A 26,579-nucleotide genomic window follows, 5' to 3' on the forward strand; every position below is an offset into this window, starting at 1 on the left:
CAGAGGCTGGACTGAACGATCCTTGTGGATCCCTTCCAACTCAACATATTCCACGATTCTATGAAAAAACAAGGTGCCTGTGGGGAGCAGCTGCTGGGGAAGGAGTTTAAAAACGTGACTGCGAACTTGATTGTATTTTCTGAGACTTTTGAAGACTATTGCACACGGGTAAAGCAGAAAGATGGGGGGGGTTTGCCTAAATCTGCGTCTGCCTTGCGGGGGGAGGGGTGGCTGGGGAGTGCCGGGAGTCGCTGAGGGCTCCGCGGTCCCCTCAGGCCGGGCCCCCTCAGGAGGAGGAGCGGGAACGGCCGCACCACCCCAGCAGCGCGCCGAGGGCCGCGCGCGCCCCGTGAGGCGGGAAGGCGGCTCCGCCTCAGGGCCGGCGTCGCGAGGGTTTCGGCCCGCCCAGGCCGCCGCTCCTGCCGGGGGCGGCTCCTGAGGCTCCGGGGTTCGCGTTCCCCGAGGGCGGGTGTCCCGCTGCCGCGTCCTGGGATGCTGCCGGAGCTGTGGCGCCGCGTGCGAGCGGTGCCGGCACTCCGCTCTTCAGCTCGGTCCGTGTGAGGCGTGTTGTGTGGAAAAAAGGTACAGGGATCGTCAGCCTTGGAATTCTCTCTTCCCATCCGTCTGGCGCTGTGTACTGTGAATGGGTGTTTGGTTCTGCTCCTCTGCATCCTTTTCCCTGCGGTTGTGGCCTTCTGTACTTCTGTAGTGAGTTTCTGAAAGGCTGGGTTTGGGGTCCTGTGCAGTGATACTGTGTTGGTCTTATCACCAACAACATGCAGCAGCCAAGCTCGACAGATAATGGTAATATGAATTTTGCTTTAGGAAAAGCAGAAGGCAAGAGAGGACATATGTTCCTTATAATATCATTCCAAAGGATGACAGTGAATAAAACCAAAAAAGTGGGTGGAAAGAAATAGCCACAGTCCCCCGCTATCTCATGGTGACTTGGAGTGTTTCGTGACTGAAAACCGGAAAATAAGATTGTCTTAATTACATAGTCGCTATAGACCCCAAAAGGAGAAAGTTTTTGGTTGCTGGGGGTAAGGGTGGGGTAATATTCCCATATTTATGTTGGATATTGTATATGAGATGACATGGAGAGAGAGGATTTGTATGAGGACTCGGAGCACTGGATCCTCCTGGAAAGCCTCAGAAGCACCCCCGACCACCCAGAGTGGCCACAGCACCCATCCAAGAACATCTCCCCCATCCAAGCAGAGTTCCCCTTATCCAGGCAGAGCTCCCCCATCGGAGGAGAGCTCCCTTCATCGAACGAGAGCTCCCCATCTAAGCAGAGCTCCCCCGTCCAGGCAGTCCTTTTGCATTTTAAACACGTGCACGCTGCGGTTCCAGTGCACGGGTTTTGTATTTTCTTCTCTTGCAGCTCTAGCCCCGAGGGTAGATATGTTAAAAAGAAGAGCGCCCAGGAAGCTTTGTGCAGGAAGGCAAGAAGGTGCAACACGGGAGACGCAGCGGGGAGACTTTGGCAGGTGCTGGTGCTGGTGACGCACAGAAGTTACTTTGCATTCGGAAAGAAAAAACCCGTGTCTGCTGCTTATGTAGGTGTGTTTTTGTGCCCCCGAGAAGTTGCCCGGGTCGCGCAGCGGCGGCGAAGCAGCGGCGGCTGGTCCTGGGCAGCGGCGGCAGCAGATGATGGTGGCGGCGCGGCGGTAGCGCGGCGGCGGCGGCGGCGGCATCCCGGATCCGCCGATGTGCTGCCCATCCCCATCCCTGCGCGGAAGGGACACCTGAGGCTTCGGCAGGCGGGCGGGGATCGCCGCCGTTCGGAAGGGGAGAGCGTGCCGGGGGAAGGCGGGCCGGCGCTCGGCTGTGTGTGCCGGTGGGCAGGGGGCTGGTTATCATGGCGGATCGGACGGCTCCGCGCTGCCAGCTCCGGCTGGAGTGGGTGTACGGCTACCGGGGCCACCAGTGCCGCAACAACCTGTACTACACGGCAGGGAAAGAGGTGGTGTACTTCGTGGCTGGAGTCGGCGTGGTTTACAACACCAGGGAGCACAGCCAGAAATTCTTCCTCGGGCACAACGATGATATTATCAGGTAAGGGGGCTGACTTCTTTGGTGGTGGGGTGGGGTGGGGTTTAAAGGGAAGGGAGGAGAATGTAGTGTTGGCAGAATACCCCCTCCTCGCCTCTTACAGTTCGGCTTGTACCTGCCGTTTTAGAACAGCTCAGATTTGTCAGCAGCGGTCTCTGCGAGAGCTGAATCTCTAGATACTGTTGATTATCATTATTTCGTAGCAAAGCTTGAAAATGTTGCCATAAAAAGGGAGGGAATGTTAAGTTTTTCTATTGCACTGCACCAAAAGCAAAGCACTTCATCTCAGCCCTGAAAGATCTCAGTGCAACAGTGCTGCAAAATCGTGGCTACAATACCTTGATGTTTCCCGAGCTGGGACCCCAGCTCATCAATTCTGACCTCGTACAGAAGGCAGGTGTAGCTCTCATCGCCCTCAGAAAATCCCAGCACGAGACAGCCATAATTCTGACACGTAGCTCAAATTAATCCAGTTTTAATATCATCCAGAAAATGTAAATCAAATTCAAGTTCAGCTGTTTGCACTCCAGGCAAAAAATCCCAAGTGTGCTGGTGCAAGATGGCTACAGAAGGACAGGTCTTACTCCTCATCTGTCCAGTTCATTGTTTCTTTCTCTCGAATTCTGCCTGAGAAGTGGATTAATTGATGTTTTTGTCCTACAGAAATGCTGATTTTTTACTGCATCTCAGGAAAAAAAGGGTGCCCTTACAGTGTTCAAGTAGTGTTTAAAAAAAAATCTGTCCAAAATACAGAAATTTATGTCAGTAAAATAGAAAATTAATGTAGCTACTACTTAATGAGAGAAATCTGAGCCTAGAATATCCTCATGAAGGATGTTGCCTGGTGATGCCACTCCTCTGAGCACAGCTATCTGCTGCCCTCCTTGTTCACCCAGTTCAGCATGAATGAAGCGTTTCCTGGATGATGTGAAACCAGAACAGTCCCAGGTGACTCATGGTGTGGGAGTGCTGTGGAAGCATCTGCTGAAGCCAGAGTTTTGACAGTCCGTAACCAAAAATCACAATCGTAATGTAATCCTTGTTTGCAGAAAGCCATCCACTATTCCCAGGAAGATATTTTGGCTACTGTGTATCCTTGTAGTACCCTTCTCCCCTTCTCTAGGATGTGTTAAAGCAGCAGCATTTCATCAAGTACAGTGCATGTGCCTCAAAGTTTATTTTGATCTCAAAGGTATTATCAGCTCCAAAAGGCTGCTGAAAATAGACACTGGACTGCTCAGAGAAGATTCAGTATTTCAGAGGCATCTGTAGGATCATGAAATTAAGTTTTGCTGGTTGTATGGACATAAAATTTGATACTCTTTGGAACAGGAAGTGTAGCCCATGTAGAGAGTTGTGTATTTCTGTGCTTATGTTTGCATTATTATAGTATCTGACAGCACCTCCCTCCCAAAACCGAATGTATTATAGAGCTTCTGTACCCTTTACTTTAAGACCTGTCACATTAGGAGTCTGCTTTTGGCAGCGTCAGGTTTAGAATGTACGATTGGGATAGAAAGAATGAATGTCTCATATTTATACTTTGACACTGATTCTACCTATTGTGCTCTTTAAAGGAAACTAGAGCCGTGTGTTCAAAGTGGTTGTGTCTTGAGGGACTTGCTGAATGTCCAACTCATGCTTTGGGAAGACGGGTTTTGTTTCTGATCTGCAACACCATCAGAATTCTGGTGGAAAACTGTAGTTTCCACAAAGGATGAAACATTTGGGTTCAGAAGGCATGAGCAGAAGCCAAGCAACAGTTCATATCAGCTCTTAGTGGCCAAGAACTGTTGCTGTCACCATGTGGGGTTTAAGGAAGGACAGACTTTCCAGAATGCTGCTGGAATACTCTGTTGTTTGTGCCATGGCATGGGTGCTTGCATCCTTTGCCACCGCTGCACTGTGCAGTCCCTACTGACATAATATTCCATCACTGTACGTACTTTAAAGTAGATGATGTCTTGTGTGGTCATTACTAATATGACTTTCAAATGTGGGAATTTAATTTCCACATTTAAAGCTTCACAGCTCTCATCCATTTGAGATGAATGGGATGAATGTACTTGTCCAATTTTTCTGGGTTTGTTGGGATTTACTTGCTTGGGACCAGCTTCCAAACAACAGGGGGTGCATTTGCAGTCCAACAGGTTGTAATTTCTAAAGACGTTTGAAACACTGTTTAAAAAAGAAAACTTGGATTTTGGAAAATACCGTGAATCACCGAGACTGGGAGGCCTTCCAGTGGGAAGCTCTTCTGATTCTGAGGACTGCTGTTATCTCCTTCTCTGATTTTTTTTGTGTGTTTTTGTGAATGCTGTTTTGTTGAAAAAAAAGTCGATAAACCCATGATTCTCAGAAGTAATATCGTGCGTTACCTTGAAGTGTTTATTGAAGTCGTGAAAGGGGATATTTGTCCTTGGTGAAAAGGGCAGGTGTGTATGTTTAATATGTTCTGCAAGATTAATAGTTCTGTCTCTTGTTTTGCATCAAAATAATGCAGCTGGACATGATTTAGTTTGGGCTAAAGCAGACCAGAATGTATTGGATTAAATTGTATTGTATTGGAGAAATGCCATTTTTTCCAAGATTCACATTTGAAAGGCGAGTTCTGCCTGCACAAGAACCGAATGTTCTGCACTCAGCTAATAAGGTCACTGTTCTGAGGAGTGGGAAGGGAGCTCGGAATTGTCCTGTTTTTTGTGTGAAGCCACCACCAGGTGCTGTGCTTCCAGCGCTTCCTCCTTTAACTTCAGGGGGAGATGAGGTCCTGAACCACCGATTTAACCTTTGAGTGAGCCCTGTTTTGCAGAGGAGTTTGTGAGAAACCTCCAGAGCATTAGCTTTGACAGTAACTGAAAACTTTCAAAAGAACAGGTTTTCTTACTTTTATATGGTGCATTACTTGTAGAACAGTGATCAGTTAGATCAGTCTTTGTTTTTCTCTCATTTAAGTGTTCAATGGAGACAGTTTTTTCCTATAATTTTTCTGCAATTTGTGCATGTAAAAGCCACAGAAAACAGCAAAAATAAAAACACAACCAGTTGAGATACTTTTCACTATCACTTAAAGTACAACTGATTTTATCTATTTCTGCAGAAGTCATTTGTTAACAGAGATTCCTAACCCTGAGAAATTCTTCCTCTGGTGTAGTGACAAAGTTATTTCTCCCTGTTTTTGAGTTTCAAGAATTTCTGCAGTGTTGAACATTCAGTTGTCCTGAACATATTGTATTGTTATACACCCTGGTTTCTTGTGATATTTTGTGTGTTATGCACTCACAAAAGCAGTTTTGCATCCTGGCTGCCTCCATGCCAGTCTCTCGTGAGACAGCAAACCTGCTTCCTCTCCCAGGTCTCTGTACTACCTGCAAAGCCCTCCTGCTACCCCTGGATTCCAGAGCTGCTGTTTACCTAAGGCTGCTCACAGCACACCAGCAGTGTCGGATTTATCAGAATATTGCTTTAAGTGCACTGGGGGGGTGCCACTGTGCTGACAGATTGAGATTAAAACTGCGGCCGTGCCGGTGGGGATAGGATTTACTGGGCTGTGGCAGCCACTGGAGGCCTGGCTTGTTCTCCACAAGGGTCGTTTCAGGAGACAGGATATGTGTCAGGATGTGGTTTTCTTGTCTTGCTGCTGAGGGGAAAAAAGGAGTAATATGCTTCAAGCAATGTTGTGTTTGATTGCTGACCACAGTAAATACAATTTTGGAATTAGTAAATTGATGGCAGAGCTATGCAAATCAAAACCTCAGAGACAGATGAGCTAAATTGTACTTTAATATTTTTATTTAAAATTATGTGTCATAATAATTCTGGGGTTATAGGGTTATAATTACAGGGTTATGCTTATTTGAAGGGATCTAAAACACTTTAAATTTCTGTTCAGTTGCCACCATTTGGATGGTGACAGCAGTTGTTTGTTGTAGAGTGGTGTTCAGGTTACTGTGGTTATTGTTTATCATCAGTACTTGGGAGCTGTAGCTTGGGCTAACCCTGGACTTCAGACACCTGAGGTGACCCCAGAGGGCTGCTGAGATTCGGTGACCTAAAAGAGAGCACAGGAGAGATTTTCAACAACAGAAATTGCAGCCCTGTTTCTTACGTGGATGCTGCACCAGTGCCTCCACCAAGCCATCCAAAAATGACAGACATGGCTCACCTGGGATGAAGCAGGGTTTTGGGAACTGTTTTGCAGCAGCAAGTTGTTAAATGAGTTTCTTATTAAAGAAATTAATTCCCTATAAAAACTCCTCTAATCAGCTTGTTGCCTCCTTTGCTTTCAGTGCTGGAAAACCTGGGGAAAATGCTGTTTATTCCATGAAATTCCAGTGGCCTTTTTTGCCTCTACTTGAGTGCTGTGCTGCACTTAGATTTGAAGTTTTTATCAGGGCGTGAGCTGCTATAAATTGGTTTCTTAAATTCTGTATTAATGCATCAGATGTGTAAGAATATACAGTAATGGTGTCTTATTGAAAGTGATTTAGAACTACTTAGTTCAAAGTAGAGAGAAACTCAGCAGCCATTTGTCACTATGTGTTGATGAGAATGGTCATCCTTTAACCACAGCCTTTAACCAAGGCAGTCTAAACCTAATTTTTAAATACAATTTTTTCATTTTCTATATGTTAAGTCTCTGCATTTTTTTTAACTTGTTTTATTTCAACTTTATTTCAGATGGCCAAGAGTGATGATGGTCAGGTAGTTGTGTGTAATCACTCTTTACCAGGATGAAAACTCACAGAAAGTGTTTTCATATGAGTTAACTTAATTTCAAATTAAAAAAAAAATCTACAGCTGAAAGTATTGGAATGTTTCTATGTGAAAGTAGGAGGATATTTGAGGTCTGTAAAAAGGTCTTCTGCTGACTTGCCAACTGCTCAGGTTTTTGGGAATCTTGGTAAAGAGCAAAAATGCCCACATTTCTTCCCACCTAAAGACTGTTCTTCGGAACATCAGCTTGTTTTTCCTGAGGTGTATTTCTACCACAGGAAGGTTTAGTTGTCTGCATTGGCTGTCGAGGAGACATGTTGAATTTAAATTCCCCTTTAGAGGTGGTGTTTAAAAAGGCCTGGGAATAGACCTCTAAAGCTTTAGGGAGGCCTGATCTTAAGGCCGAGTGTATGTTTAGTCAAGCTTCTTTAGCATTCCAGCAGCACATGAACCTTGGTATGCTTAACCTTACTACTGGAACTTCTGTGCGTGCTGGCGGTGAAGTCTGTTCTTTCTTCTGTGACAGATGGATGGAAATACACTAAAATGGTGGTAATTAAAACAGAACGTAAAATAAAGGCTACTCTCAGAGTGATACAGCAACCCTGTTATTTTGGCTACCTAACACTCCTTGTTCCAAAAGATTTTACTGGATTTTTTATAGGGAATTTTGAGTGCCTCCATTATTTTAGCAGACTTGAATGTTCAAGGCATAATCGTACATGAAAATTGCTGACTGGCACTGCGGTTTCTATGTAGTCATACTAATACTGATGCCTCCACATGAAAATTGGGAATCTATTAATGCCAAACATCTGCTTCCTCATCCTCAGAAACTGTCTTCCATATGCAGAGATAAATATTGCAAGTGTCATTTACTCTGGTAGTAACCTACTACTTGCAAATATTGATTGCAAATAACAGTTTTGGGCAAGATGAGCTGTACTTTTGAAGAAGAATTTTCTGGGTTTTTTTCAAGAGATATTGTTTATTTTAGAAATTACTGTAGTAAAAGACAATAAAATACACCCTCAGTTTTTTACAGCACTACCTGCAGTTACGGAGCCTTTTTGCTTTCATCCTGACTAGGCAGACCATGCCTCCTTCTCTGTATCCTAAGAACTCTTTAACTGAAGTTAGTAGTCACCGTCAGCTGCTGTCTGACCAGAAAAAGTGTTAAATGTACATTTCTTAACTTTTCCTTTCCTCTCTCTAGTGTTTGAGCACTATCTGTAAGATACTTAAAGGACCTTTTGGCTTCTCCCGACCCTGGAATCCATGATTAGGTAAAAGCTGAGCTTTCTCTGGGGCTTCTCTCTGTCAGCAGATCAAAGGTGACAGCACTGGGACCTGCTCTCTGGCCCTGGTCACACCAGTGCTGAACATGTACAAGTGTGGCTGCAGTTGAATGAGATTTTAGCAGTAGGTCTACTGCAGGTTCCTGGTCCCTCTAGGATTTTGAGTGATTATCATCTGTTTAGAAATTATTTATTAAAAAAATATTGAAATGCTGTTCAGCGAAACTGCTCTTTCTTAATGGTTGTAAAACAAGTTTATAATATACAGTTGTGTTCCTGATTCAAGGTCTCCTGCAGATGCAGTGACTGTTGCATGTGTGCTGGCCTATTACTTCCACAGGGGGTTTGTTTGGGTGTTTTAAAATAGGTGACATCTGGAAGTGGCCACAAGCGTCTAAAAGAGTATTATATTGCGTCTTTATGAAAGCTGTCTTTAGTTGAAAGAGCTATTTTAAAGCCTTTGCTTGTTAGACTGAAGAGGTTTGTGTGATTCTGTCTGGGATCTCAAGCTGCTTTAGGATGGGCATCTCTGTGCTGCATTCCTTATAATGCAGTCCCTCCTTCCCAAGAGGGGAATAATGTAACTGCCTTTCCCCGGGGAGTTCTTTCTGTGGTTTGGTTGGGTGTGTGGCTGTGGCGCTGCAGTGAATTGTCTGCAGTCACCTGCCCTGCTTGGGCTGTCTGTGTAAATATGAGGCTTGGCACAGCTGAGGGTCTGATGCTGTACTAACCAGAGTTATGTTTCCAGACACACCCCAGGTTCTGCCTTGGGTGGCCCTTTTACATCCTAGTACTGGAACCAACTTTTAAAGAATTGCACACAGGCTCTGGGGTGGCAGAAAAGAGAATTTTACCAAAGCTACTTAGAAGAAGTAGCCCACTCAAATCCCAGCCAGGAATACTGCTGCGTCTTCTTAGCTGTACGTTGGGTCAACATAACTCCATGGGTCTGGCAGGTTTCATTAATTGTGTCAATAAGTAATAATTCATTGAGCATTTGTAAAAGATGCACAACAGAGCACTATTACCTTCCACATTCGCTCCCATTTTCTTCTTTGAAACTTGATGAGATTTTTGATTGATAAATATTGTTAAATAATGCTGTTAAAGAAATGCTATTTTCTTTTGTGTGTGGCATTTTCCTCCTCCTTTTATTTCTCACACTGTGTCCTTTAATCAGTTGGTTTCTGTGTTACGGGTCATACCATTCAGAATGCACTCAAATTTTTGGAGGCCTTCTTTTGGATATGGGACTCCTTGGAATACAGAGTTTGTGATATAATTGTATCACAGATCTCCAAATAAATATTTCCAATTATTTTCAAATGAAAATTTGACATTTCGTATAGTGACAGAAAATTTTGGCAAAGAATAAATTAAGAGAGCTAATTCCCATGATTTCTCTTCCATTAAGTGAAGGAAGAATGTCTTTTTAAAGGAATCTACACATCTATTTTAGGCTCATCTCTCTTCTGTCTTATCTCTTCTCTGGCAAGAACAATTCAGATTATTAAAAATTCTTCTTTTATCCTTTTAAGTTATCCTTATATCCTTTTAAAAATCACTTTTCATAAATTCAGGTCCTCCTTGGCAGAACACTAACAGTTTTGTAAAAAAACCCCAATTTTATAAATAATTGCAATCTTAAGAAAATAGATATAAAGAAATTTCTTCCTTTGAAATAGAATTTAGCCAAGAACACAGAGTTTTGAGGGCTTTGTGTTTTTTGTTAATTTTATTTTCATATTTAGTTTTCCCATGGCTTCTATCAGATTTTCCCATTTAATTTTTTTTCTCCTTTAAGGAGATTGATTTCATGGAGAGAGAAATAATATACAGCACGAGAAATAGCATTTTAGTTTTGTTTGCAGAATGAGCAGAGTGCAGACACCTAAAGGAGACCTCACTCTGGCTCTTGGCTACTCTCTTCCCATGGAGAGTTTGTCCATTGTAATTCTTACCTTAGGTTTGTGCTGAAGAATTGGGTGTGATACATCTTTTTGTCTTATCTGACATGGGTGAAAAGAATGAAGCAAAAAGGATATTTTGCTCAGGAAGACTGTAAGAGAATAGAAAAGCAAGTAGATATCTGAACTGTTATCAAGGACATGTGAAGCCTTCTGTAATAGCTTGTAATTTTTGAAGCTCTGAAAGAAATTAGGCTCTTCAATCAGCAATGCAGAGACCTCTGTCCCTGCACAAGACTGAGTGTGTTGCTATTTCCCACTCTGGCTGTCTGCCATGGTATGGTGAAATCTGCAAGTCTGCCCAACCCCACTGAATGCACTTGATTAGCAGATTTTATTGGACCAGCACCACCCGCATCTTACCCTGAGCTTGTGCTCCAAGATTCTGCTCAGCTGCAGCCTCCGGTGCCACGGGAGCCATCAGAGAGCCCACCCTCCGTGAGGCAGGGCACAGGGCGCTGCTCTGTGTGCTGAGGCAGAAGGAAGCACAGGGGATGAGCAGGGAGATAGGCTGTATTCTCCACACGAGCCTGGCAGCTGCGGCTGAAGCCTGCTCTCTCTCCTACTGGGAAGGGGAAGGCAAACCCCTCTGTAACATCCCTGATACCATAAGCTAGAGAAAAACCCCAAGTATTAGCAAATGACAAGCAGTAAACCAGATTATAACTGCCTGAAGCTACATGCTGCCAGGCAGTTACATAATGTCACAAAACTCTTCAGCCTCCACTGCAGCACTGAGCCTAAAATACAGCAAAAAGGGCTCGGATGAGCCCAGCTCTCCGAGGTTTCACTGAAAGCCCAGCTCCAGGTTCCCCATCTTTGCTCTGAAGAGTTGGCTAAGAAAGCAAGAGAAAAAGAGAAATAATAGTAATAGGCAAGAAAATGAGTCACAGTGCTTACATAAAAAACATAGAAAGGCATAATTCCATGTTTCTTTATGTAACTTCTGGTATCAGTCTCACAAAACAGAAGTTTAAAAGGCATTCTTTGGATCGTGGTAATCTCCCTTAAGTACAGCATGTCATGGATTTTGACATACCTTCACACCTGCACTTTCTTATTTGTGTCTGTGACTGCACATCCATTAAAACATAGGTAAAATTAATAACTGGTTGGATAATTAATAATTATATATTGCATTAAAATACATGTTTTGAATAATACAATATAGGTCCTGTATTCTGAGGGTGCCTAGTGCAGATGGTTCTGTGGAAGAACAGATAAGCTGAGTTGGTTTGTGAACATCTTTTCAAAAATGTCTGATGAGTCCTCCAGTGGAACAGGAAGATTGGTGAACACTTCCAGTGACACTCTGCTTCCTCAGAAATTCAATACTGAAGGTTTTACTTATGGAAAACATTAATTTAACAACATGGCATAACTTTTTATTTGAAACTTGCTGTATTTACATTTGATAAGAGTTAATTTTGAAGTGACTGTAAAGCAATCCCATAAACATGACAAGTTACTGTAGATTTGGATTTGGATGTGGCTTGTGGGCTTTGAACAGTGTGTGAGGTATTTGTGTGGTTTCTTTCCATTGTCTGTGATGTTCCTAGAGGCCTCAAAGTCAGGACCTGAGCTTATTCCACATGCAAGGGCAGCTTTCCTCAAACCTCTACCAAGTTTGTTGCCTAAAATAACACTAGGGGTTCTGAACCTTTTCCCTTCATATTTTTCCCCAACTATCCATTGTGTAGCCAGCACAGAAGGGAAGTTATTTGATTGAGAGAATTTGCTAAATTCCCAGACTCTGTCCTCAGTTTTTGCTGTTCTCTTCCCTTTCTGTGGAGTTACCACAGACATAATTTGCTTTCCAGCCATGATGATGACTCCGTGGGCACTGCCTTATGTGCAACATATGAATTGCTCTGTTACACAGATGGATTATTTTAAAAGCTTGGAAGTAAACTAATCTTCCATGTCTAAAATTTCTAGAAAATACTTGAATTTCCAGGGCTTGTTTGTGTGCTTTGATGGGAACCAGCCTGTGGATCTTTAACTTTCCAGAGCCTGATGGATACAGAAATGTGACTAGGCATGTGAGGAAATCTTAGATCTGCATGGGAGATGGGTGACAGCTATTTATTTTTGTAAATGCCTATTTTAAGAATATTGTAAATCTGAACAGAGAGTCTTGTTCTCTGAGAGCTGGCCTTATGTGAGGTAAAGCAAGATTTTCCTGTGAGGGAGCTGAGAAAGCAGCATGCATTTATCTGAGCAAGGAATATTTTGGCACTTGTGTGTACATTAGTATAACTTCACAATTGTATTTTCGGTGCCTGTTAAGACCTGGTGAAGGGTCATAAGATAATTTAAATTACGAATAACCATGTATTTGTGTTTCAACCAAGGACAGACCAAATGAGGTATGAATACACTGCTGTTAAACAAGTCAGCTCTTCAGAATGCCCTGTTTCTTTCTGTATTAAATAGTTATTTGAATGTGTATTGCATTTCACATTTTCCTTGTGGTATCTGTTATTTTTCATTTTCAATCTGTGGGACTCCCCACTGCCTAAAGGTAAATGTTCTTTTACCTTGTCATTTAGTTTGGTAGGAGTTACTTGATACAGGATGACAGTTTAGTGCACTGCACACATTTTTTTCTGCTTTCTTCCTCCCTATCAGATACAACAATTTTGTCAGCCTGAGCCCCTCAAAACTGAACATTTTCTGCAGCTGTTACAGGCTGCTATCAACAGAGCTGGAGTTTCTGTGATCCACCTCAGTCATTGTCAGGATTGTGTTCAGGGTTTTTAAATATATGTACACACACAAATACATATAAATAGTGTGTGTGTATACACACACACGCACACACACACACTTATTATATAATTATGCAGTATTATATAATGCATAAATATTAAAAATTGATAGTTTTTGCTTTCAAATAAATTGTTGACTAAATATTATCACAAAATTACCCCTTTCACTTCCCTCTTTTCTGTGCTGGAGGAAGCAGTGGGGAGTGATGTACCTTCATTCCATTTATGAACGGACTGCACTTAAACCTGGAATTCCTAAGCAGTTTGGACAATGTATAGTTCTTCAATATTGGCATATCTAAGCTCTTGCTGAGTGCTGGTAGAAATTCAGGCTCCTAGGATATGTTTCCTGTAAAAAAACCCCCTCTTGCATTGTGATGGGGGAGGGGGTTTCCCTCTAGTATGTGACAGAAATTTAAAAAAGAAAAAAAAAAGGTGGAAGTCACCAAAAAAAGCAATTGCCACAACCATGGTTTGTTCTTTGGGGCTTGGGCTGTGGCTTTAGGACAACATGCCCAAATTTGTTAAAACAGAAGAGCTTCACTGTATGTCAGCATGAATTTAAGGCATCAGACATTGCATTCTGCTTGGGAGGTCCTGGGGATTTTTAGCTCTTCGTTTCTCTCTTCTGAAGACAGACCGTGGCATTTCAAATGTCATTTTCAGTTATGTCCTGCACTGGTTATCCCTATGGGAATGTTAGCATACTGTTTCAAACATGTTGGATTTCAGTTTTCTCCCGGCTTCCACGACTCAGTGAGGTAGAGCTGCTTTACTGGTACCTCTGGCATCTGCCACCCCAAATGGGAAAGTCCCAATAGGACGACAGCTAGAGTAGGTTGGTCTCCTATTTCATTCTTGGATTGCTCATGGACATGGGGATTCCCAGACTTGGTTGTTCATACAGCATGCCAAAACATTTCACCTATCCTACCTTGGAAATGTAAGCATGTGGTTTTAATTAGCTTTTCAGAAACCAGCAAAAGCCCTGAGGAATTTGGTTCACAGAAAAATATGGCAGCATCTCATTCATTCAGAACAAAAACTTTATTTTTCTTAAAGAGAATCCTCATTTATATTTCAGATTATGCTTCATTTGATTGATTTTTTTCCTTTTTTCTCAGATTTATTTTATTTATATTTCTTATATTGTTGTAACAATAAGGCCCAGGTGACAGAGTGAATAAAGATGAGTGCTTCTCACCAGCCTTCAGGGAGATGACTTCAGAGTTATCAATTAAACTCCCACTCAGCTGCTGGAATCTGTTCTTCATCATGACCCCACAGTCACCCCGCTAAAGGCTGCCTCAGTCTCTCTGAGACATTCTCCAACTAATATATGGGAAGTTTCCTTGCTATCTTATTCCCTCTTCATTTTGTTCTTGCATCCATTTTTGTTTGTTTGCTTGTTCCATTCTCACCCTTCTGCATAAAAATCCATATTTATGTTGTGGTTCCTCCCCAGAGTGGTTGAGGGTAATTCAATTCATCAGGTGTTTGTTCTGAACAAGAGGCTGGATTGTTCCCAAAACATTCACCTAAAACCTAAGAGAGACCAACTTTCTATGGAACAAGCTGTTTCCATCTGCCTGGGAGGAGCTGGGACTCAAATGTGTGTATTACCTCTAAAGGCATTAAATGAAAACCTACAAAGGCTCCTCTTCCTAAACCTGCATCTTGAAGTGAAGGAGGTTTTAAAATGACAACTGTTGGAGAATAGATGCCAGTCTCCAGGTTTTATGGGGTTTTTTTTGAACTGTACCTGGAGATTGTAAAACACTGATAAAGGGTGATCTGGATAGTTTAGAAAAAATTAAAAACCCCCATCCAGTGAGCCCTGTTTTCAGCCAAATAAGATAACTTAAATGTCATTACACTGAAGTGAAATCATTTCTAATTAAATGAAAAAGTTACTATTATCTAATACCATGTTAAACAAAACAATATTTTTAAGGTGTGTTCCAGTCAGGTTATGAATCTTATTTCCAAAGTAAAAGTGCAAACATTTCTAGATATGTTTATGGCTTGCTTATAAAATCATGAAAGCCAAAGTATATAGTTTTACTATTTTAATATTTAAATAATGAATATAGAATAAAGCTTTGGCTTTCAATTTTTTTCCAATTCTGAGATGATTATAGATCTTTTTTTACTTATTCCAGCTGCCTGCAGAATACAAAAATAAAAGCAAATGTATACAAAATACATTGTTCAAATTAACATGCATTAAAATTCTGGTTGTTTCCCAATTTGTCTGATATTTTTGCAAGAGAGAGCAGAATGTGGATAATGTGTCCCACATCAGTCATCTCTAGTAATCTTTTGCTTTCAGAAATACAAATCTGTTCAAAAAATACTGACAGCTGTATTTTTAGCCGAGCTGCAAGGGTATCAGTACTGCAGACTGTAATACAGATAACTTAAACCACCAAACTTAGGTACCACTGGCATGGGACTCTCCTCAGTTTTATTCTTCCTTCTATGGCAAATCTGGGAATTCCTCCAATGCACGGTTGCCTAAATTAAGTCTGCTTCCCATTTGATCTGTTCGCCCGTATTGGGAGCACAATGAAAGATCTGAATCCCCAAATCAGCTCAGAAGCTGGTTTGCAGTACAAAATTCTAATAACAATACCCTGAGGTGTGTCCCACAGACCCTGGGGAGGCAGTAACTTGAGTTAGCTGAATTTATTGTGTTCAAATCCTACATTTTAATATGCACTTAAAACATTATGATTGTGGAAACAACTCTAGGGAAAACAGCATTTTGGTTTATTTTGCTTCAGTAGTTGTGGCAGAGACGGGGATGTCTGATGCACTTGGCGTGTTGGTATTAACTCCTGGTGTTTGGACTCTCTAGAGTAAGATTTTCTATTGCAGAAGTCTAAGAAGTAATTTGATTTTCTGGTCTTGATGAATTACAGCTTCTCATCCAAAAGTGCTGCTCATATCCACATGAATCTGAAAATATACATCTTTAGAGCTTGCACAGCCTTTGTGAGATTCCAGAAGGCAAAGGAATATTTTACTTTGGCTTGTGTAATTATTATTAATGTTTATGTTTGAAGCTGCATCTTTCTTTTACTTCATTAGACAGTGGATTGATGGAATAATAAAATGGACTTTCTAACTCCTCAGGCAGCCTGCTTTTGTATGGCCCTCCAGACTGGGATGAACTTTATTTCCTAAGTAACTAATAAAGTCATTGCCTTCTTTTCTCCTTAGTTTATTTTTTTTTAATAAAAGCAGATAAAATACTTACAAAACATGGCAGTACATTAATTAGTGGAAATATTCAATAACATCACAGGAAAAGACAGGATTAAAAAGAAAAGTGGAAAAATTAAAACATGTTTAAGTGACTATACAAAGCTGATTTGACAATTAAGCATCATAGAATTATTGTTTTACAGATAAAAATAATCAATGAATGAAGAAACACACACACAAAAATAAACCTTTCTCCTGATTATAATTTATAAACACAATTGAATTCTAAAAATGACCAAGGTGAATTTCTGCCTTTCACTAGATATAGGTGCAGCTTCTTTAATTCACAGACTTTTGGGGTTTTACAGAAAGGATAACAGCTTGCTACTATTTTAGTAATTTCTGTAAAGATAAACTCAACAATATTTGTATGTGCTAAATGAAGGAAGATGTGTCTTGATGGTGATTTTTCTAAGACATGTGAGTTGGGAGTATTTAGATGTACTTTTACAAGTAGAGCAAAATGGACATCACCCTTCAGTGTGATCAGCTGAGTTTTGGACACATTTCAAGTATCTGCAGGCAGTGCTATGAGCCAAACTCTCATTAAGTGTGTCCGTTGCTTACTTGCGACTAATAAGGATTTTTTTTCAGTATAAAGCTTCAAAATGAGCTTCCTTTCTCTAGATATTTAGAAATTTCCACTCAGCCAAGCAAGCGCCTCAGATCCACAAGATATTTAGTGTAACATCCCTGTCTTAGACATCAGAGATTCCACTGGGAAAAAGACCGTGGCTGGAGATTGAATTTTGTGGTATCAAATTGTGGTAGACTTGAGTCTTAGCTGCTGTTTTGATTAAAAGCAGCTCTGTCCTGTGAGAATTTTCTGTTGTCTGTGACCTGTTAAGCACAGATTGTTCTCAGGTGAGCATTTCACCTGAATTGAATCAGCAGAACTTCGAAGTAACAGAACTAACCCAAGCAAGGAGCAATGAAAGTCCCTACACTTTGGCTTGCCAGGCCTTCATTTGTAACAAACCTGGGTCAGCTGGAAGGGGGAATGAGCAGGAGGTTATATAAAGGATTCAGTTATTAAACTGCCTTCTCCAAAGCTGCTCAGGAGCTTTTTAAGTACTTCTTTTACTTATTTATGCTTTTAAAAACAACCAAATAACTAAAAAGAACTGAACTGAGCCTGTGGTGGAAAGGAGAGAAGGCTAAAAGGGAAGCACTGAGAAATTCTAATCAGCATTAAATACTGAGTGCTTTGGTGTTTTCCTGTTTATCTTTCCGGGTTTTGTGTGTTGAGTGTTGGTATGCTGTTGATGAATCATTTGTTGGTTTTACCATGGTGCTGCATAACTCTGTTGTCAGCAGGACAGCAGAGTATGGTGAAATCAATGTGTTGGTTTAAATATTTAATTGTTCTCTGTATTTGCTCTAAAAGCAATGTTACTTAGCTGCTTTTTTTTAATAACAGGCTATAGCTGGGTAAGGTCTTGCAGCTAGAATAGGCTCTGGGAAACCAGGTAAAATCTGTTATCTGAGAAGTTTAACAGAGGTTTTGTTTAATCTGTCTCACACATAAGAGACATGCTACTTTTAGAATCTTCAGGCTGTGTCAGACAATGTAAAGCAAGGTAACAAAAGTCACACTTACTTTAGTAAGTGCCATTCTCAAAAAAAAAAAAGCTGTTTCGTGGATAATTGTAGAGAAACCTTTCTTGTCTGAATTGTTAGAAAAAAGGAAAATGGATTTATAATAAGTATTTGTTATAAACAGTGTTTGAACTTTTAGGCCTAATGTTTCTATTTGTGTTCTGTATAATTAACTGGTGAAGCAGAATTTCAGAAGCTTGTCAAGAGTTTGTTCATAGAAGCGATAACTCATGACTTTGCTACTGATCCATTGTGACTGGAATTTTAGAGAACAGACCCATTCTGGTATTGCATGTGATTCCTACTTGCTCTGCAGTGGTTTCTGTTCCCAGTTGATGTTTGCTATTATTCACTTCAGCATGGCCAAACAGAGAGCAGGATTTCTACATGATCATATAAGAACTTCCTATTTCTTTCCTGTTTCTATTGATTTTTCATCCTCTAAAATAGAAAGATGTTTTCCCTGAGAACAGTTATGGTCTTGGCTTTGCATTCTTGTGAGTCAACAAGAAAAAAGCATTCTTAGTAGCACTGAAAACTCCCCCTATCCTGAGGCATCTAAAAATGAGGTTTTTTTACCAGCCACATCTAATATTGCTGCATTTATCATTCCTGTAGACATGCAGTGTACAAAGAATGATCTGCTTCTGACCTGTGAAATGCAGCTCAGTGTGTGTTGGTTTGATAGATCCAGGAATCAAACCCTTTCTCTTCTCCTTGCCATCAAAGTGCCTAAACCTTAAACATTGCAGGGCAGGATAGCCATGAGAAGAAGGCCCAAATGGGATGCAGCTGTAACCCCCAAATAGGATGCAGCTGAGTGTTTGCTGCCCTTGAAGTAAGAACACTTCCCCTAGGCTTAAAATCCTTATTTCTGATAATCAGGAGAGGGCAAACCTATGCAAACAGTATTATTATCACAGTGTGAATTTTTTAACAACAGCCTGGGAGTTTTGTTAGACCACACAATTTGTCATAGATCTGAATATACCTGGGAATTTTCAACAGGATGAGATGAAATCTCTTAAAATAAAAATGAAAGTGGGAGTGAACCAGGAAAGTTGTGACAATGGCTGGGGTTTTTTTTACCTTGTTCTCTGCAGTATTTCCCATTTCCCCTTGGCTGTTCTCTGGGCTCTTTGGTTATTTTTATCACATCCTCTATATTCATTTTGCAGCTCCCCCATGATTCCTCTTTTTGTCAGCGCTGTCTTTTGTCTGTCCCGTTTCCAAAATTTTCTTCCCATTTTCCCTCTTTTCTTTCTTAGCTGTTTCTGCAAATGTTTTGATTCAGACTGTGATCTGCATAGTTATACCCATATTCAGTGCTGACTGTTGGCTACACAAAAAGCAGAGTAGATCCAGGAAATGCCAAAGCAGTTGTGCCTGAGTCAGCGTCTGGAGGGAACAGGAGAATCTCCCCTGGGAGTACCTCCTGCTGTGCTGCCAAGCACTGGGGGGCCATCTGCACCCATCAGCATGCTGCGGGCAGTTCATTAATTAGTGCATGTGGGCAATTAATTACTGCTCAGATTTGCTGTTCACTGTGACCACCAGTTGTAGAGCTGTCAGCTTAATCTTGGCATGAATGATCGTCACATCTCTGCCTGTGGGGGAAAGGCACAGCTACATTCAGACCATTTTCAGTTGTTTCAGCCCTGGAGTGTGATGAAACCGAAGAAATAAAGAGTTTGATTGCCAGCAGCTGTACATGGTTTGTGTGTCTGGTTTGGGTTGCATTTTGTTCTGGTGTTTCCACAGTCAGGTGGGAATAAGGTGAACACAGGAAATAAAGGAGGCTCCAATATGTGACAGTGATTTCTCCACTTCCAGGCTTTATCTGATGTATGAATTTTATATTTTCGATCACAGTGTTCAGACTGGCCTTCGAATTCCTTATACCAGATGAGCACAAAAGTTTTCCAGGTTCCTGTTGAGCAGTACTGGATTTACAGCAGTGTCTCATTAGCCTTCCATGTATTGAGAATCACTGATAGCATTTAAGTTAGTGTTTTTATCTCAGCATCATAGACCAGTATCTACTTGGTGGTTATTATAAATGCCAAGCCAATCTCAATTAATAAAATAAAATTTTATTAATTAAAGAATTACAAGATGTTATAAATGCCAATCCACAAGTCCAACTAAAAATATAATTTGGTTTATTAAAGGATCAAATTACAGAATTTTGGTAAAAACCCCAGTGGAGTTACGTTGACAATATACCCTGGATTGTCAGTGGGTGAACAGGGACGCAGTATCTGGCACACTGCTGTCCCCCCCAAAGTTCACAAATTTGCCTTGTTCGGGGCTGGTTTTATACGCTTTATTTTGCCCCTGGCACTAGATTTCCCCACAGTCTCTTTGTTTTCAGGGTTGGTTATTCAAATCCATACCTGTCTCCAGCCGACTGAAAAGATTTTCCTCTGGTAACGTGAGGTGTCAATTTCGGGCTTCCCCTGGGCGAACGGAAACTGAAGTTTATGAACTGAAGGGCATTCTTCTCCGGAGATCCCGGTGATGATGGTGCTCTGATGGCTCTGCTGTCCACGGGAGGAAGGACTGATTCCTTATCTTAATGTGTCCTTCTTTCAGATGCCAGTCTCCTCATCTCCAGTTCCGGCACCTTATTATGTCCCCCTGAAAGTAGTTACTGGGTGGTGCCGCCTAGGAATGCTAATTCCATGGCTGGCTGGAATTTAAGTTACAATGTATTTTATATTTTACCAAACCATGATTTTATTATGTTATTATCCCCAAAAACCACAAATTAACCCACTACATTTATTACACAGGACATAAAATTTGGCAAGCCAGCAATCGGAAGTTCAGTGTCGATGCCCGGGATTGGCACTGGGTGAACCTCAGCTATGGCCTCTATCGCACCGTAACTCCCCTCGTTCATGAATTTGCCCTTTTCGGGGTCCCTGTTTTATACAGTTTATTTTGGCGGCAGCAGAGCATTTCCCCACGGTTCTTTGTCTTTGGGTCTGTTTCTTCATATTCATTTCTGCCGTCCGGACTGCTGAATCGGGCTCCTGAGGAAAGATGACTGTTAAGTTCGTTCCTCCAGTGAATGAATGGGAGGTGAAATCTTGAATGGAAGGCATTCTCCCGATTCGTATCTCCCGCCATGGCTGGGCACTTCACAGTTCCACTGCCCTGGAGGACTGATTCCAGTCTTGATTTACCCTTTATTCTGGTGTTAAGAGTGTGCTTCCCGATTTCTCTGCAAGGGGATTGTCTTTCCCGGATTCCCGGCTTTTGGGTGTTGCCAGTCCTGGAATTAGTCGGCTTCATGCCCGACCTGCTTGTGCATTTCATTTTACAAAAAATATCTGCGTTTTATATACACCAAAACACAAATTATTTGACAGTATTTATTACAGTGGTTTATTGTGTATTTTATTACAGAATGTGTTACATTGTCCATAAAGTATCATAAGCATAGAATAGGGTAGGGGCAAATACAATGCTGAGCTAATTACAATTCTTGCTCTTTCTCAACCCTCTCTCTTTAGTCTCCACTTCCAGCAGATTTTTCTTTACAACTGATAGTTTCATGTCCATTTTACTGATTGCATCAAATCACAATGCTTATATTGAGAAGGATGTCATCTGTATCTGTTTTGGGTATTTATTAGCAACTGCTTTGGCCATCAAAATGAGTGTTTGGTTCATCATTATGAATGCAAATATCATTAGACTCAAATGGGAACTCCGAGCACGCCTGGGAAAACTGGAATATGGTGGTTGAATTTTAGAGTTAGACAGCAGGGTAGTGTGGCTCATAAGAAATACTGGGCATTTTCCCCGATCAGTTGTTACTTAAAACCCACAATTCATGAGGACATCAGCAGTTGTTGCTTAGTTTTCAGTGTCATAATGGATAAAATCTCCTAGGATTGTTTTTCACTGGGAGAAGCTCAAGAGTTGCAAAATATCCATGAGTTTCCCATAAAATAAACCTGCACAAGGAAATAAATCATTAGAGAACTGCAGCCATGTGTGAGGAGGAACCCTAGTGCTGCAGGACTGTGCTGTGGTGCTGTTCTCTTTTCATTTGGGAATCTGCCCAATATTTCTGTGTGTGCAGATGCATATGAGTATAAATCTGTGGTCTTAATTAAAGTGCAGAATGCTTTTGCTCAAAGCATTACATTTGAAGAGTTTCTTTTTCCCTCTTGCTTCTTTCACTTTCTGTTATTGGGGAAATTTTAATCACGTGTTCAAAAGCCATTTACTTTTTAAATCTGGCCAGACTCTGATCCCTCTGTAGCTCCATGGTGCCATGAGAAATTCAATGTTCTGCCATGCTTGGGCTTTCTGGATCTGATCTGTCAAGAGTTCTAGTAAGCCTTGGGCAGCTGAACAGGCCTTATTGACACGGTGGAATAACTCCATGGGCTTGAATAACAAACTCTGGCACAAAGAAGCAGGTCAGCAGGAATTTTCCAAAGATAAAGAGGGGCAAAAATGGTTATAACTTTGTGTGCTTCTGATGCCATTCTGCCTCAGGTGACTTTTGGAGAATAGTCAGAAATAAAACTCCTGTCAAGATGCCCCTTGGACTGCCAGGACACTCGAGGTGTGCTTGAGCTGAACAGCAGCTGTTAATGTGTGTGTTTCCAGGACCTTTATTGAGTTTGAGCTGCGCATCCATGTCATACATGGGTCAATCTGGGCTCCGTTTGTGGCCCAGCCCAACACAGTGAATTCAGTCATGGTCTGCTCCGACTTTACTTGTTCCAGGGATGTTTGCTTCCTCAGAGCAGATGAGAGCTGTCTGGAACAGGCCACTGAATTCCAGAATTGTGGCTCAGAGGCAGCTTGGCTTCTTGGAAGTAGGAAGCTGGTGCAGAGTGATGAGTAAATGCTAGAACCTGTGTCTATATCACTCTTCTTCCTACACAGGGACCATGGAGGGGGAAACCAGCAGTGAAACAGCTAATAAGAGCTTGGACCTAAAAATGCCTAAATGATTTTTAGAAAGCCCATCATTCTGTACACATATCCTGTTCTCTGTTATATATAAACAAGATACTGCCATATAGCAATCAAGCCAGCAAATTAAAATGTTGCCATTGCAGTATTTTTATCAACATTTATGTTTTTATTTTGTCAGGATAAATATGCTCTGTACTTGAGTTGTTTGCAAGAAGCATGTGGCAATATTTAGTATATTTAAAAGTATCATTAGAGCTATATATTCAGATGTGTAAAAAAAACAATTCACTTGTATGAGTGTGTGTATCAGCTGTATTATACATGCAAATATGTACACACAGAGAGTCTCTATGTCTTGGGACTAGCAGATCTGTACATGCCAAATAAAATTGGTTGTCGTGGTGTGTGATCTGCCTGCCAGCTCTGTTCTGCTCTGCGGGTCTTGGGTTTGTGCTGGAGGAGGCAAAGGTTGGGAATTATGACTGTGCATGAGTAACAGTGTCCTGTGTTATTAAGAGTTGAATTTTCCTCGAAACATGGTTGGTGATGTTGCTGTTTCAGAACTCACTTAGGGGCAGATTAGATGTAGGATTAGCCTGTCCTATTCCTGCAGTTTTCTTCTCAATGTTCTCTCCATTTATACAGATCTGGAGGGGTTTGTGCAGGTTGTTTTGTTGTTACCTTATTCCTCTTCCCTTTTTCTGGTTTCTCTTCCTTTTTGGATGATCCTTTGCTTCTGAAAGCCCCTGCTTTTACTTCCATTTAAGTGCTGGTCTTTGTTCGATTATTCCTGTCATTGGAGCTTGATGATGTTTTGTGTTGTATTCAGAAACAGGGATCAGGCTGCATCCTGCCTTATTTTGCTCCTAAAATAGCTCTGTCTGTACAGTGAGTTCCCTTTTGACCCCACACTGAGGAAAGAAACTCACTTTGCTCTCTGAAATGGGGAATTGCTGAGTGAGTGTTTGTGCTCTTTGCTGCCATGCAGGGACAACTCTGTCCTTAGCACTGTGTGAGCAGTAAAATGCAGATGATCTCTGGTGTTCTCATGTACTGCTGGCCTGCTAGGAGCCTGGAAGTGTCCTGCCAGGAACAGGCAACAAGGAGAAAATACCTGCTGGCACATTGTGGATATTTAGGGACAGGCTTGGAAATATTGTCTCCTCAGAGATATTTTTGCTACAGAGAAAGAGTCCTAAGAAGAATTGTTGTTGTCTAAAATGCCCATTGTTCAAGCGTAGCAGAGTCAGTACCCTGAGTACTTCATAAGTTTGACCTAAATTCTGAAGAAAGACCTGCTGTGTTCTCTGTTCTGCTAAACTGTGGGGTTTGTAGATGGTTTTTAACAAAAAGCTTCAATTCTTTCATTGTGAAGAGACTTCCTGAAGAGAGTTGATAGAATACAGACAGTATCTGCCCCTCCCTAAGTCTCCATTAATATCTAGCACTGAGTTCTGTAAAGATTTGTGTAAACAGGAAATGTTATTCCAAATTTAAAACTGCATGGATTTGAAATAGAGATTAATTGATCGGTGTCTAACTATCTAGAGTTATTTTAGATTAACATCAAATTTGCACACTGCTTTGAAGTGTAAAACATCCCAGCACTGGGGATGAATTATATTGTCAAGAGCTGGTGACAGTCCACCTGAGACAGTGATTTCATTCAGAACTGCAGGTGTTTGTTTCCTTTACAAAAAGCTATTTCTTTTTTGTCAGGTGGGATGTTCTGGAAACCAGAACCTTTGGTTTGTATGAACAAGCCATTGATGCAATGATTATAAAAAGATTCAAATTAATATGGCATTTGAAATAGAAAACATAAATTATGCACCAAAACTACAAAAGCAAATGTTCAGTTTTCTGCTGCTGCAGTGAAAGTGTTTTGCCTATCTGATAAATAGGATAGTGCAGTGACAGATTTAAAAGCCCCAGAGTAGTGAGATTTAAACCTCTGTCTCTCATCTGATACACCCATTTAAAGGTCTCCATCAATTCTATATGCCTGTATTAAAGGTAACAGAAGTGCTTGCTTTTTGCAGCATCAGGGAGCAATTATCTAATGCAAGTTAACTGCTGTGAGCCAAAATGCATTTTTACTTTGATTACTTTAGACTTTCTTGATGTATTTCAGTATTTGGAGCCATAGAAAACTCTGGTTTCGAAGGGGCCTCCAGAGATCATCCAATCCCATTTTCTCCTGAGAGCACAGCCTTAGATTTGGTTATTCAGGGTCCTGTCAAGACAGTTAAGTCCTGAACAGTTTCCAGGGAGGGGAATTCTACCACTTTTCTAGGCAACTATCCTGATCTTTAGTTTTTCTAGTGAAGGATGTTTTCCTTGTATCCAGACAATGTTTCCCACAAAGCAGCTCGTGTCTCTTGCCTTTGTCCTCTCATTGTGCATCCATGTGAAAAGAGAACCTCTGTCTTCTCTGTAACTGCTTCTGAGGCTTGAGCCACATCTAAACTTTTCTACTTAGTTCTATCTTGGAACTTGTGATCTGTACTCTGTTTACAAGAGTATGGCACCTCTTACAGAAAAGCAATGTAAACAGAAATACAATGTAGACAAGAAACAAATACTTTTAGTCCTTTGGAATTCTAATGTGTTATTAAAAAATAATCTTGGGGTGGGATATTACTGCAACAGAAATTGCGGAGGTCGTATGAGTTTCCCATCTGGCAAGGCCCCCGGACCAGATGGATCCACTAATGACTTTTATAGAGCATTTCATCAGACCCTGCTGAAACATGTGTCTGGCATCTTTAGTTACCCTAAATTAACACGAATCTAGCCTTGGATGCTTAGATTCAGGCTTGTTGATCTTTGAAGGTAAGGAAAAGGAAATGTTCCCTGAAAGATCTTCCAAACAGACCTTTTTATTAATGAGGTATAATGTTAAAATATTACCTGAGCTTTATTGGTTCATCCTGAATGGATTATTTGCATAAAGAAGTGCCTTGGGAGGCACTTGGATTAAAGAGGTTTTTTGCAGACACATCAGAGTGCTTTTGGAATTTACGAAAGTACGTTTAGCCAGGGAATCCCATTGCTTTCTTTGTCTTCCCCGGAAGGAAGGGAATGGGCACTCCCAAAGCAGTTGATCTCTGCCTCTATCCCTGTGTGTGCAGCCACTGCTGTTGCTATTCCCACAGAGAGAAATTCTTGTATGGGGAAGTGGCTGCCAGGGCCAGTGGGCAGCACCAACAGCAACTGCTGCTGCTTTGATGCCTTGTTTGCATCCCAGCTCCTTAGCAAGAGGGAGTTCGTGTCCTTTTCCCTCAAACCTGGAAAACAGAGACAAATTTTCTTGGGAAATTTCTTCTGCTCATCCTGCTTAGATCTTGTTCTCCTGGTAGAAAGAATAGGAATTAATCCTGTATTAATGTGTTTTCTGTACCATAAATTGCTGCTGTTTGAATGCCTTGTCTCTTCTAATGATATTTCCATATAAATATAAGAAATTCAGTATTTCAGTGTTTTCCAGTGGTGCAAATAGAGATGTGGTTTCATTACAAATGGTCTAGTTATGGGATGTTTGCTTAGAAAATGCTCCTTTTCAGTTCGAAACAGCCAATGAAGTTGGTACCCATTTAAGGAGGCAGGGAAGGGCATGGAAATCTCACACCCTGAAAACAGCGCATGACCCCTGTAACAGAGATATTGTATAGGTACAATTACAGATTTTATAGTTGAATACACATCAAACGTATAAGTCATATACAGGTGACAAACAATCACCAAGAGTTGTTCTTGAAATTTGGCTTCATTTCCTTCCTCTAACCCACTGCTCTGTCTGCCAAAAATAAGCCCTTGGTTATCTAACAGCCAGACTGAACGTGGGCAGGGGGAGTGCATTGGAAAGGCTGGTGGCAGGAGATGAATGTCCTCAGCAGGGCGGGGAAATCAGACTGGCTAATTTAGGTGCCAAAAATTGGTATTATTCCCTA

The 26,579-nt window shown here is 41.3% G+C and overlaps 1 protein-coding gene across 2 annotated transcripts in view; it reads left to right on the forward strand.

The window, feature by feature from the left end:
* Positions 1–210: 210 nt before the first annotated feature.
* Positions 211–26,579, forward strand: part of EML6 (EMAP like 6) — a 91,319-nt gene continuing 64,950 nt past the window's right edge. Inside the window, exons 1-2 of one of the 2 annotated variants that reach the window (XM_063391356.1) lie at positions 211–582; positions 1,388–2,061. In XM_063391356.1, coding sequence (XP_063247426.1) covers positions 1,865–2,061 — 197 coding nt within the window. In that variant the 5' untranslated portion in view covers positions 211–582; positions 1,388–1,864. The remainder of the gene's footprint in view (positions 583–1,387; positions 2,062–26,579) is intronic. The other variant, XM_063391358.1, reaches the window with a different exon arrangement.

This window comes from Prinia subflava, chromosome 2 (genome assembly GCF_021018805.1).
Source record: "Prinia subflava isolate CZ2003 ecotype Zambia chromosome 2, Cam_Psub_1.2, whole genome shotgun sequence".
NCBI lineage: Eukaryota > Metazoa > Chordata > Aves > Passeriformes > Cisticolidae > Prinia > Prinia subflava.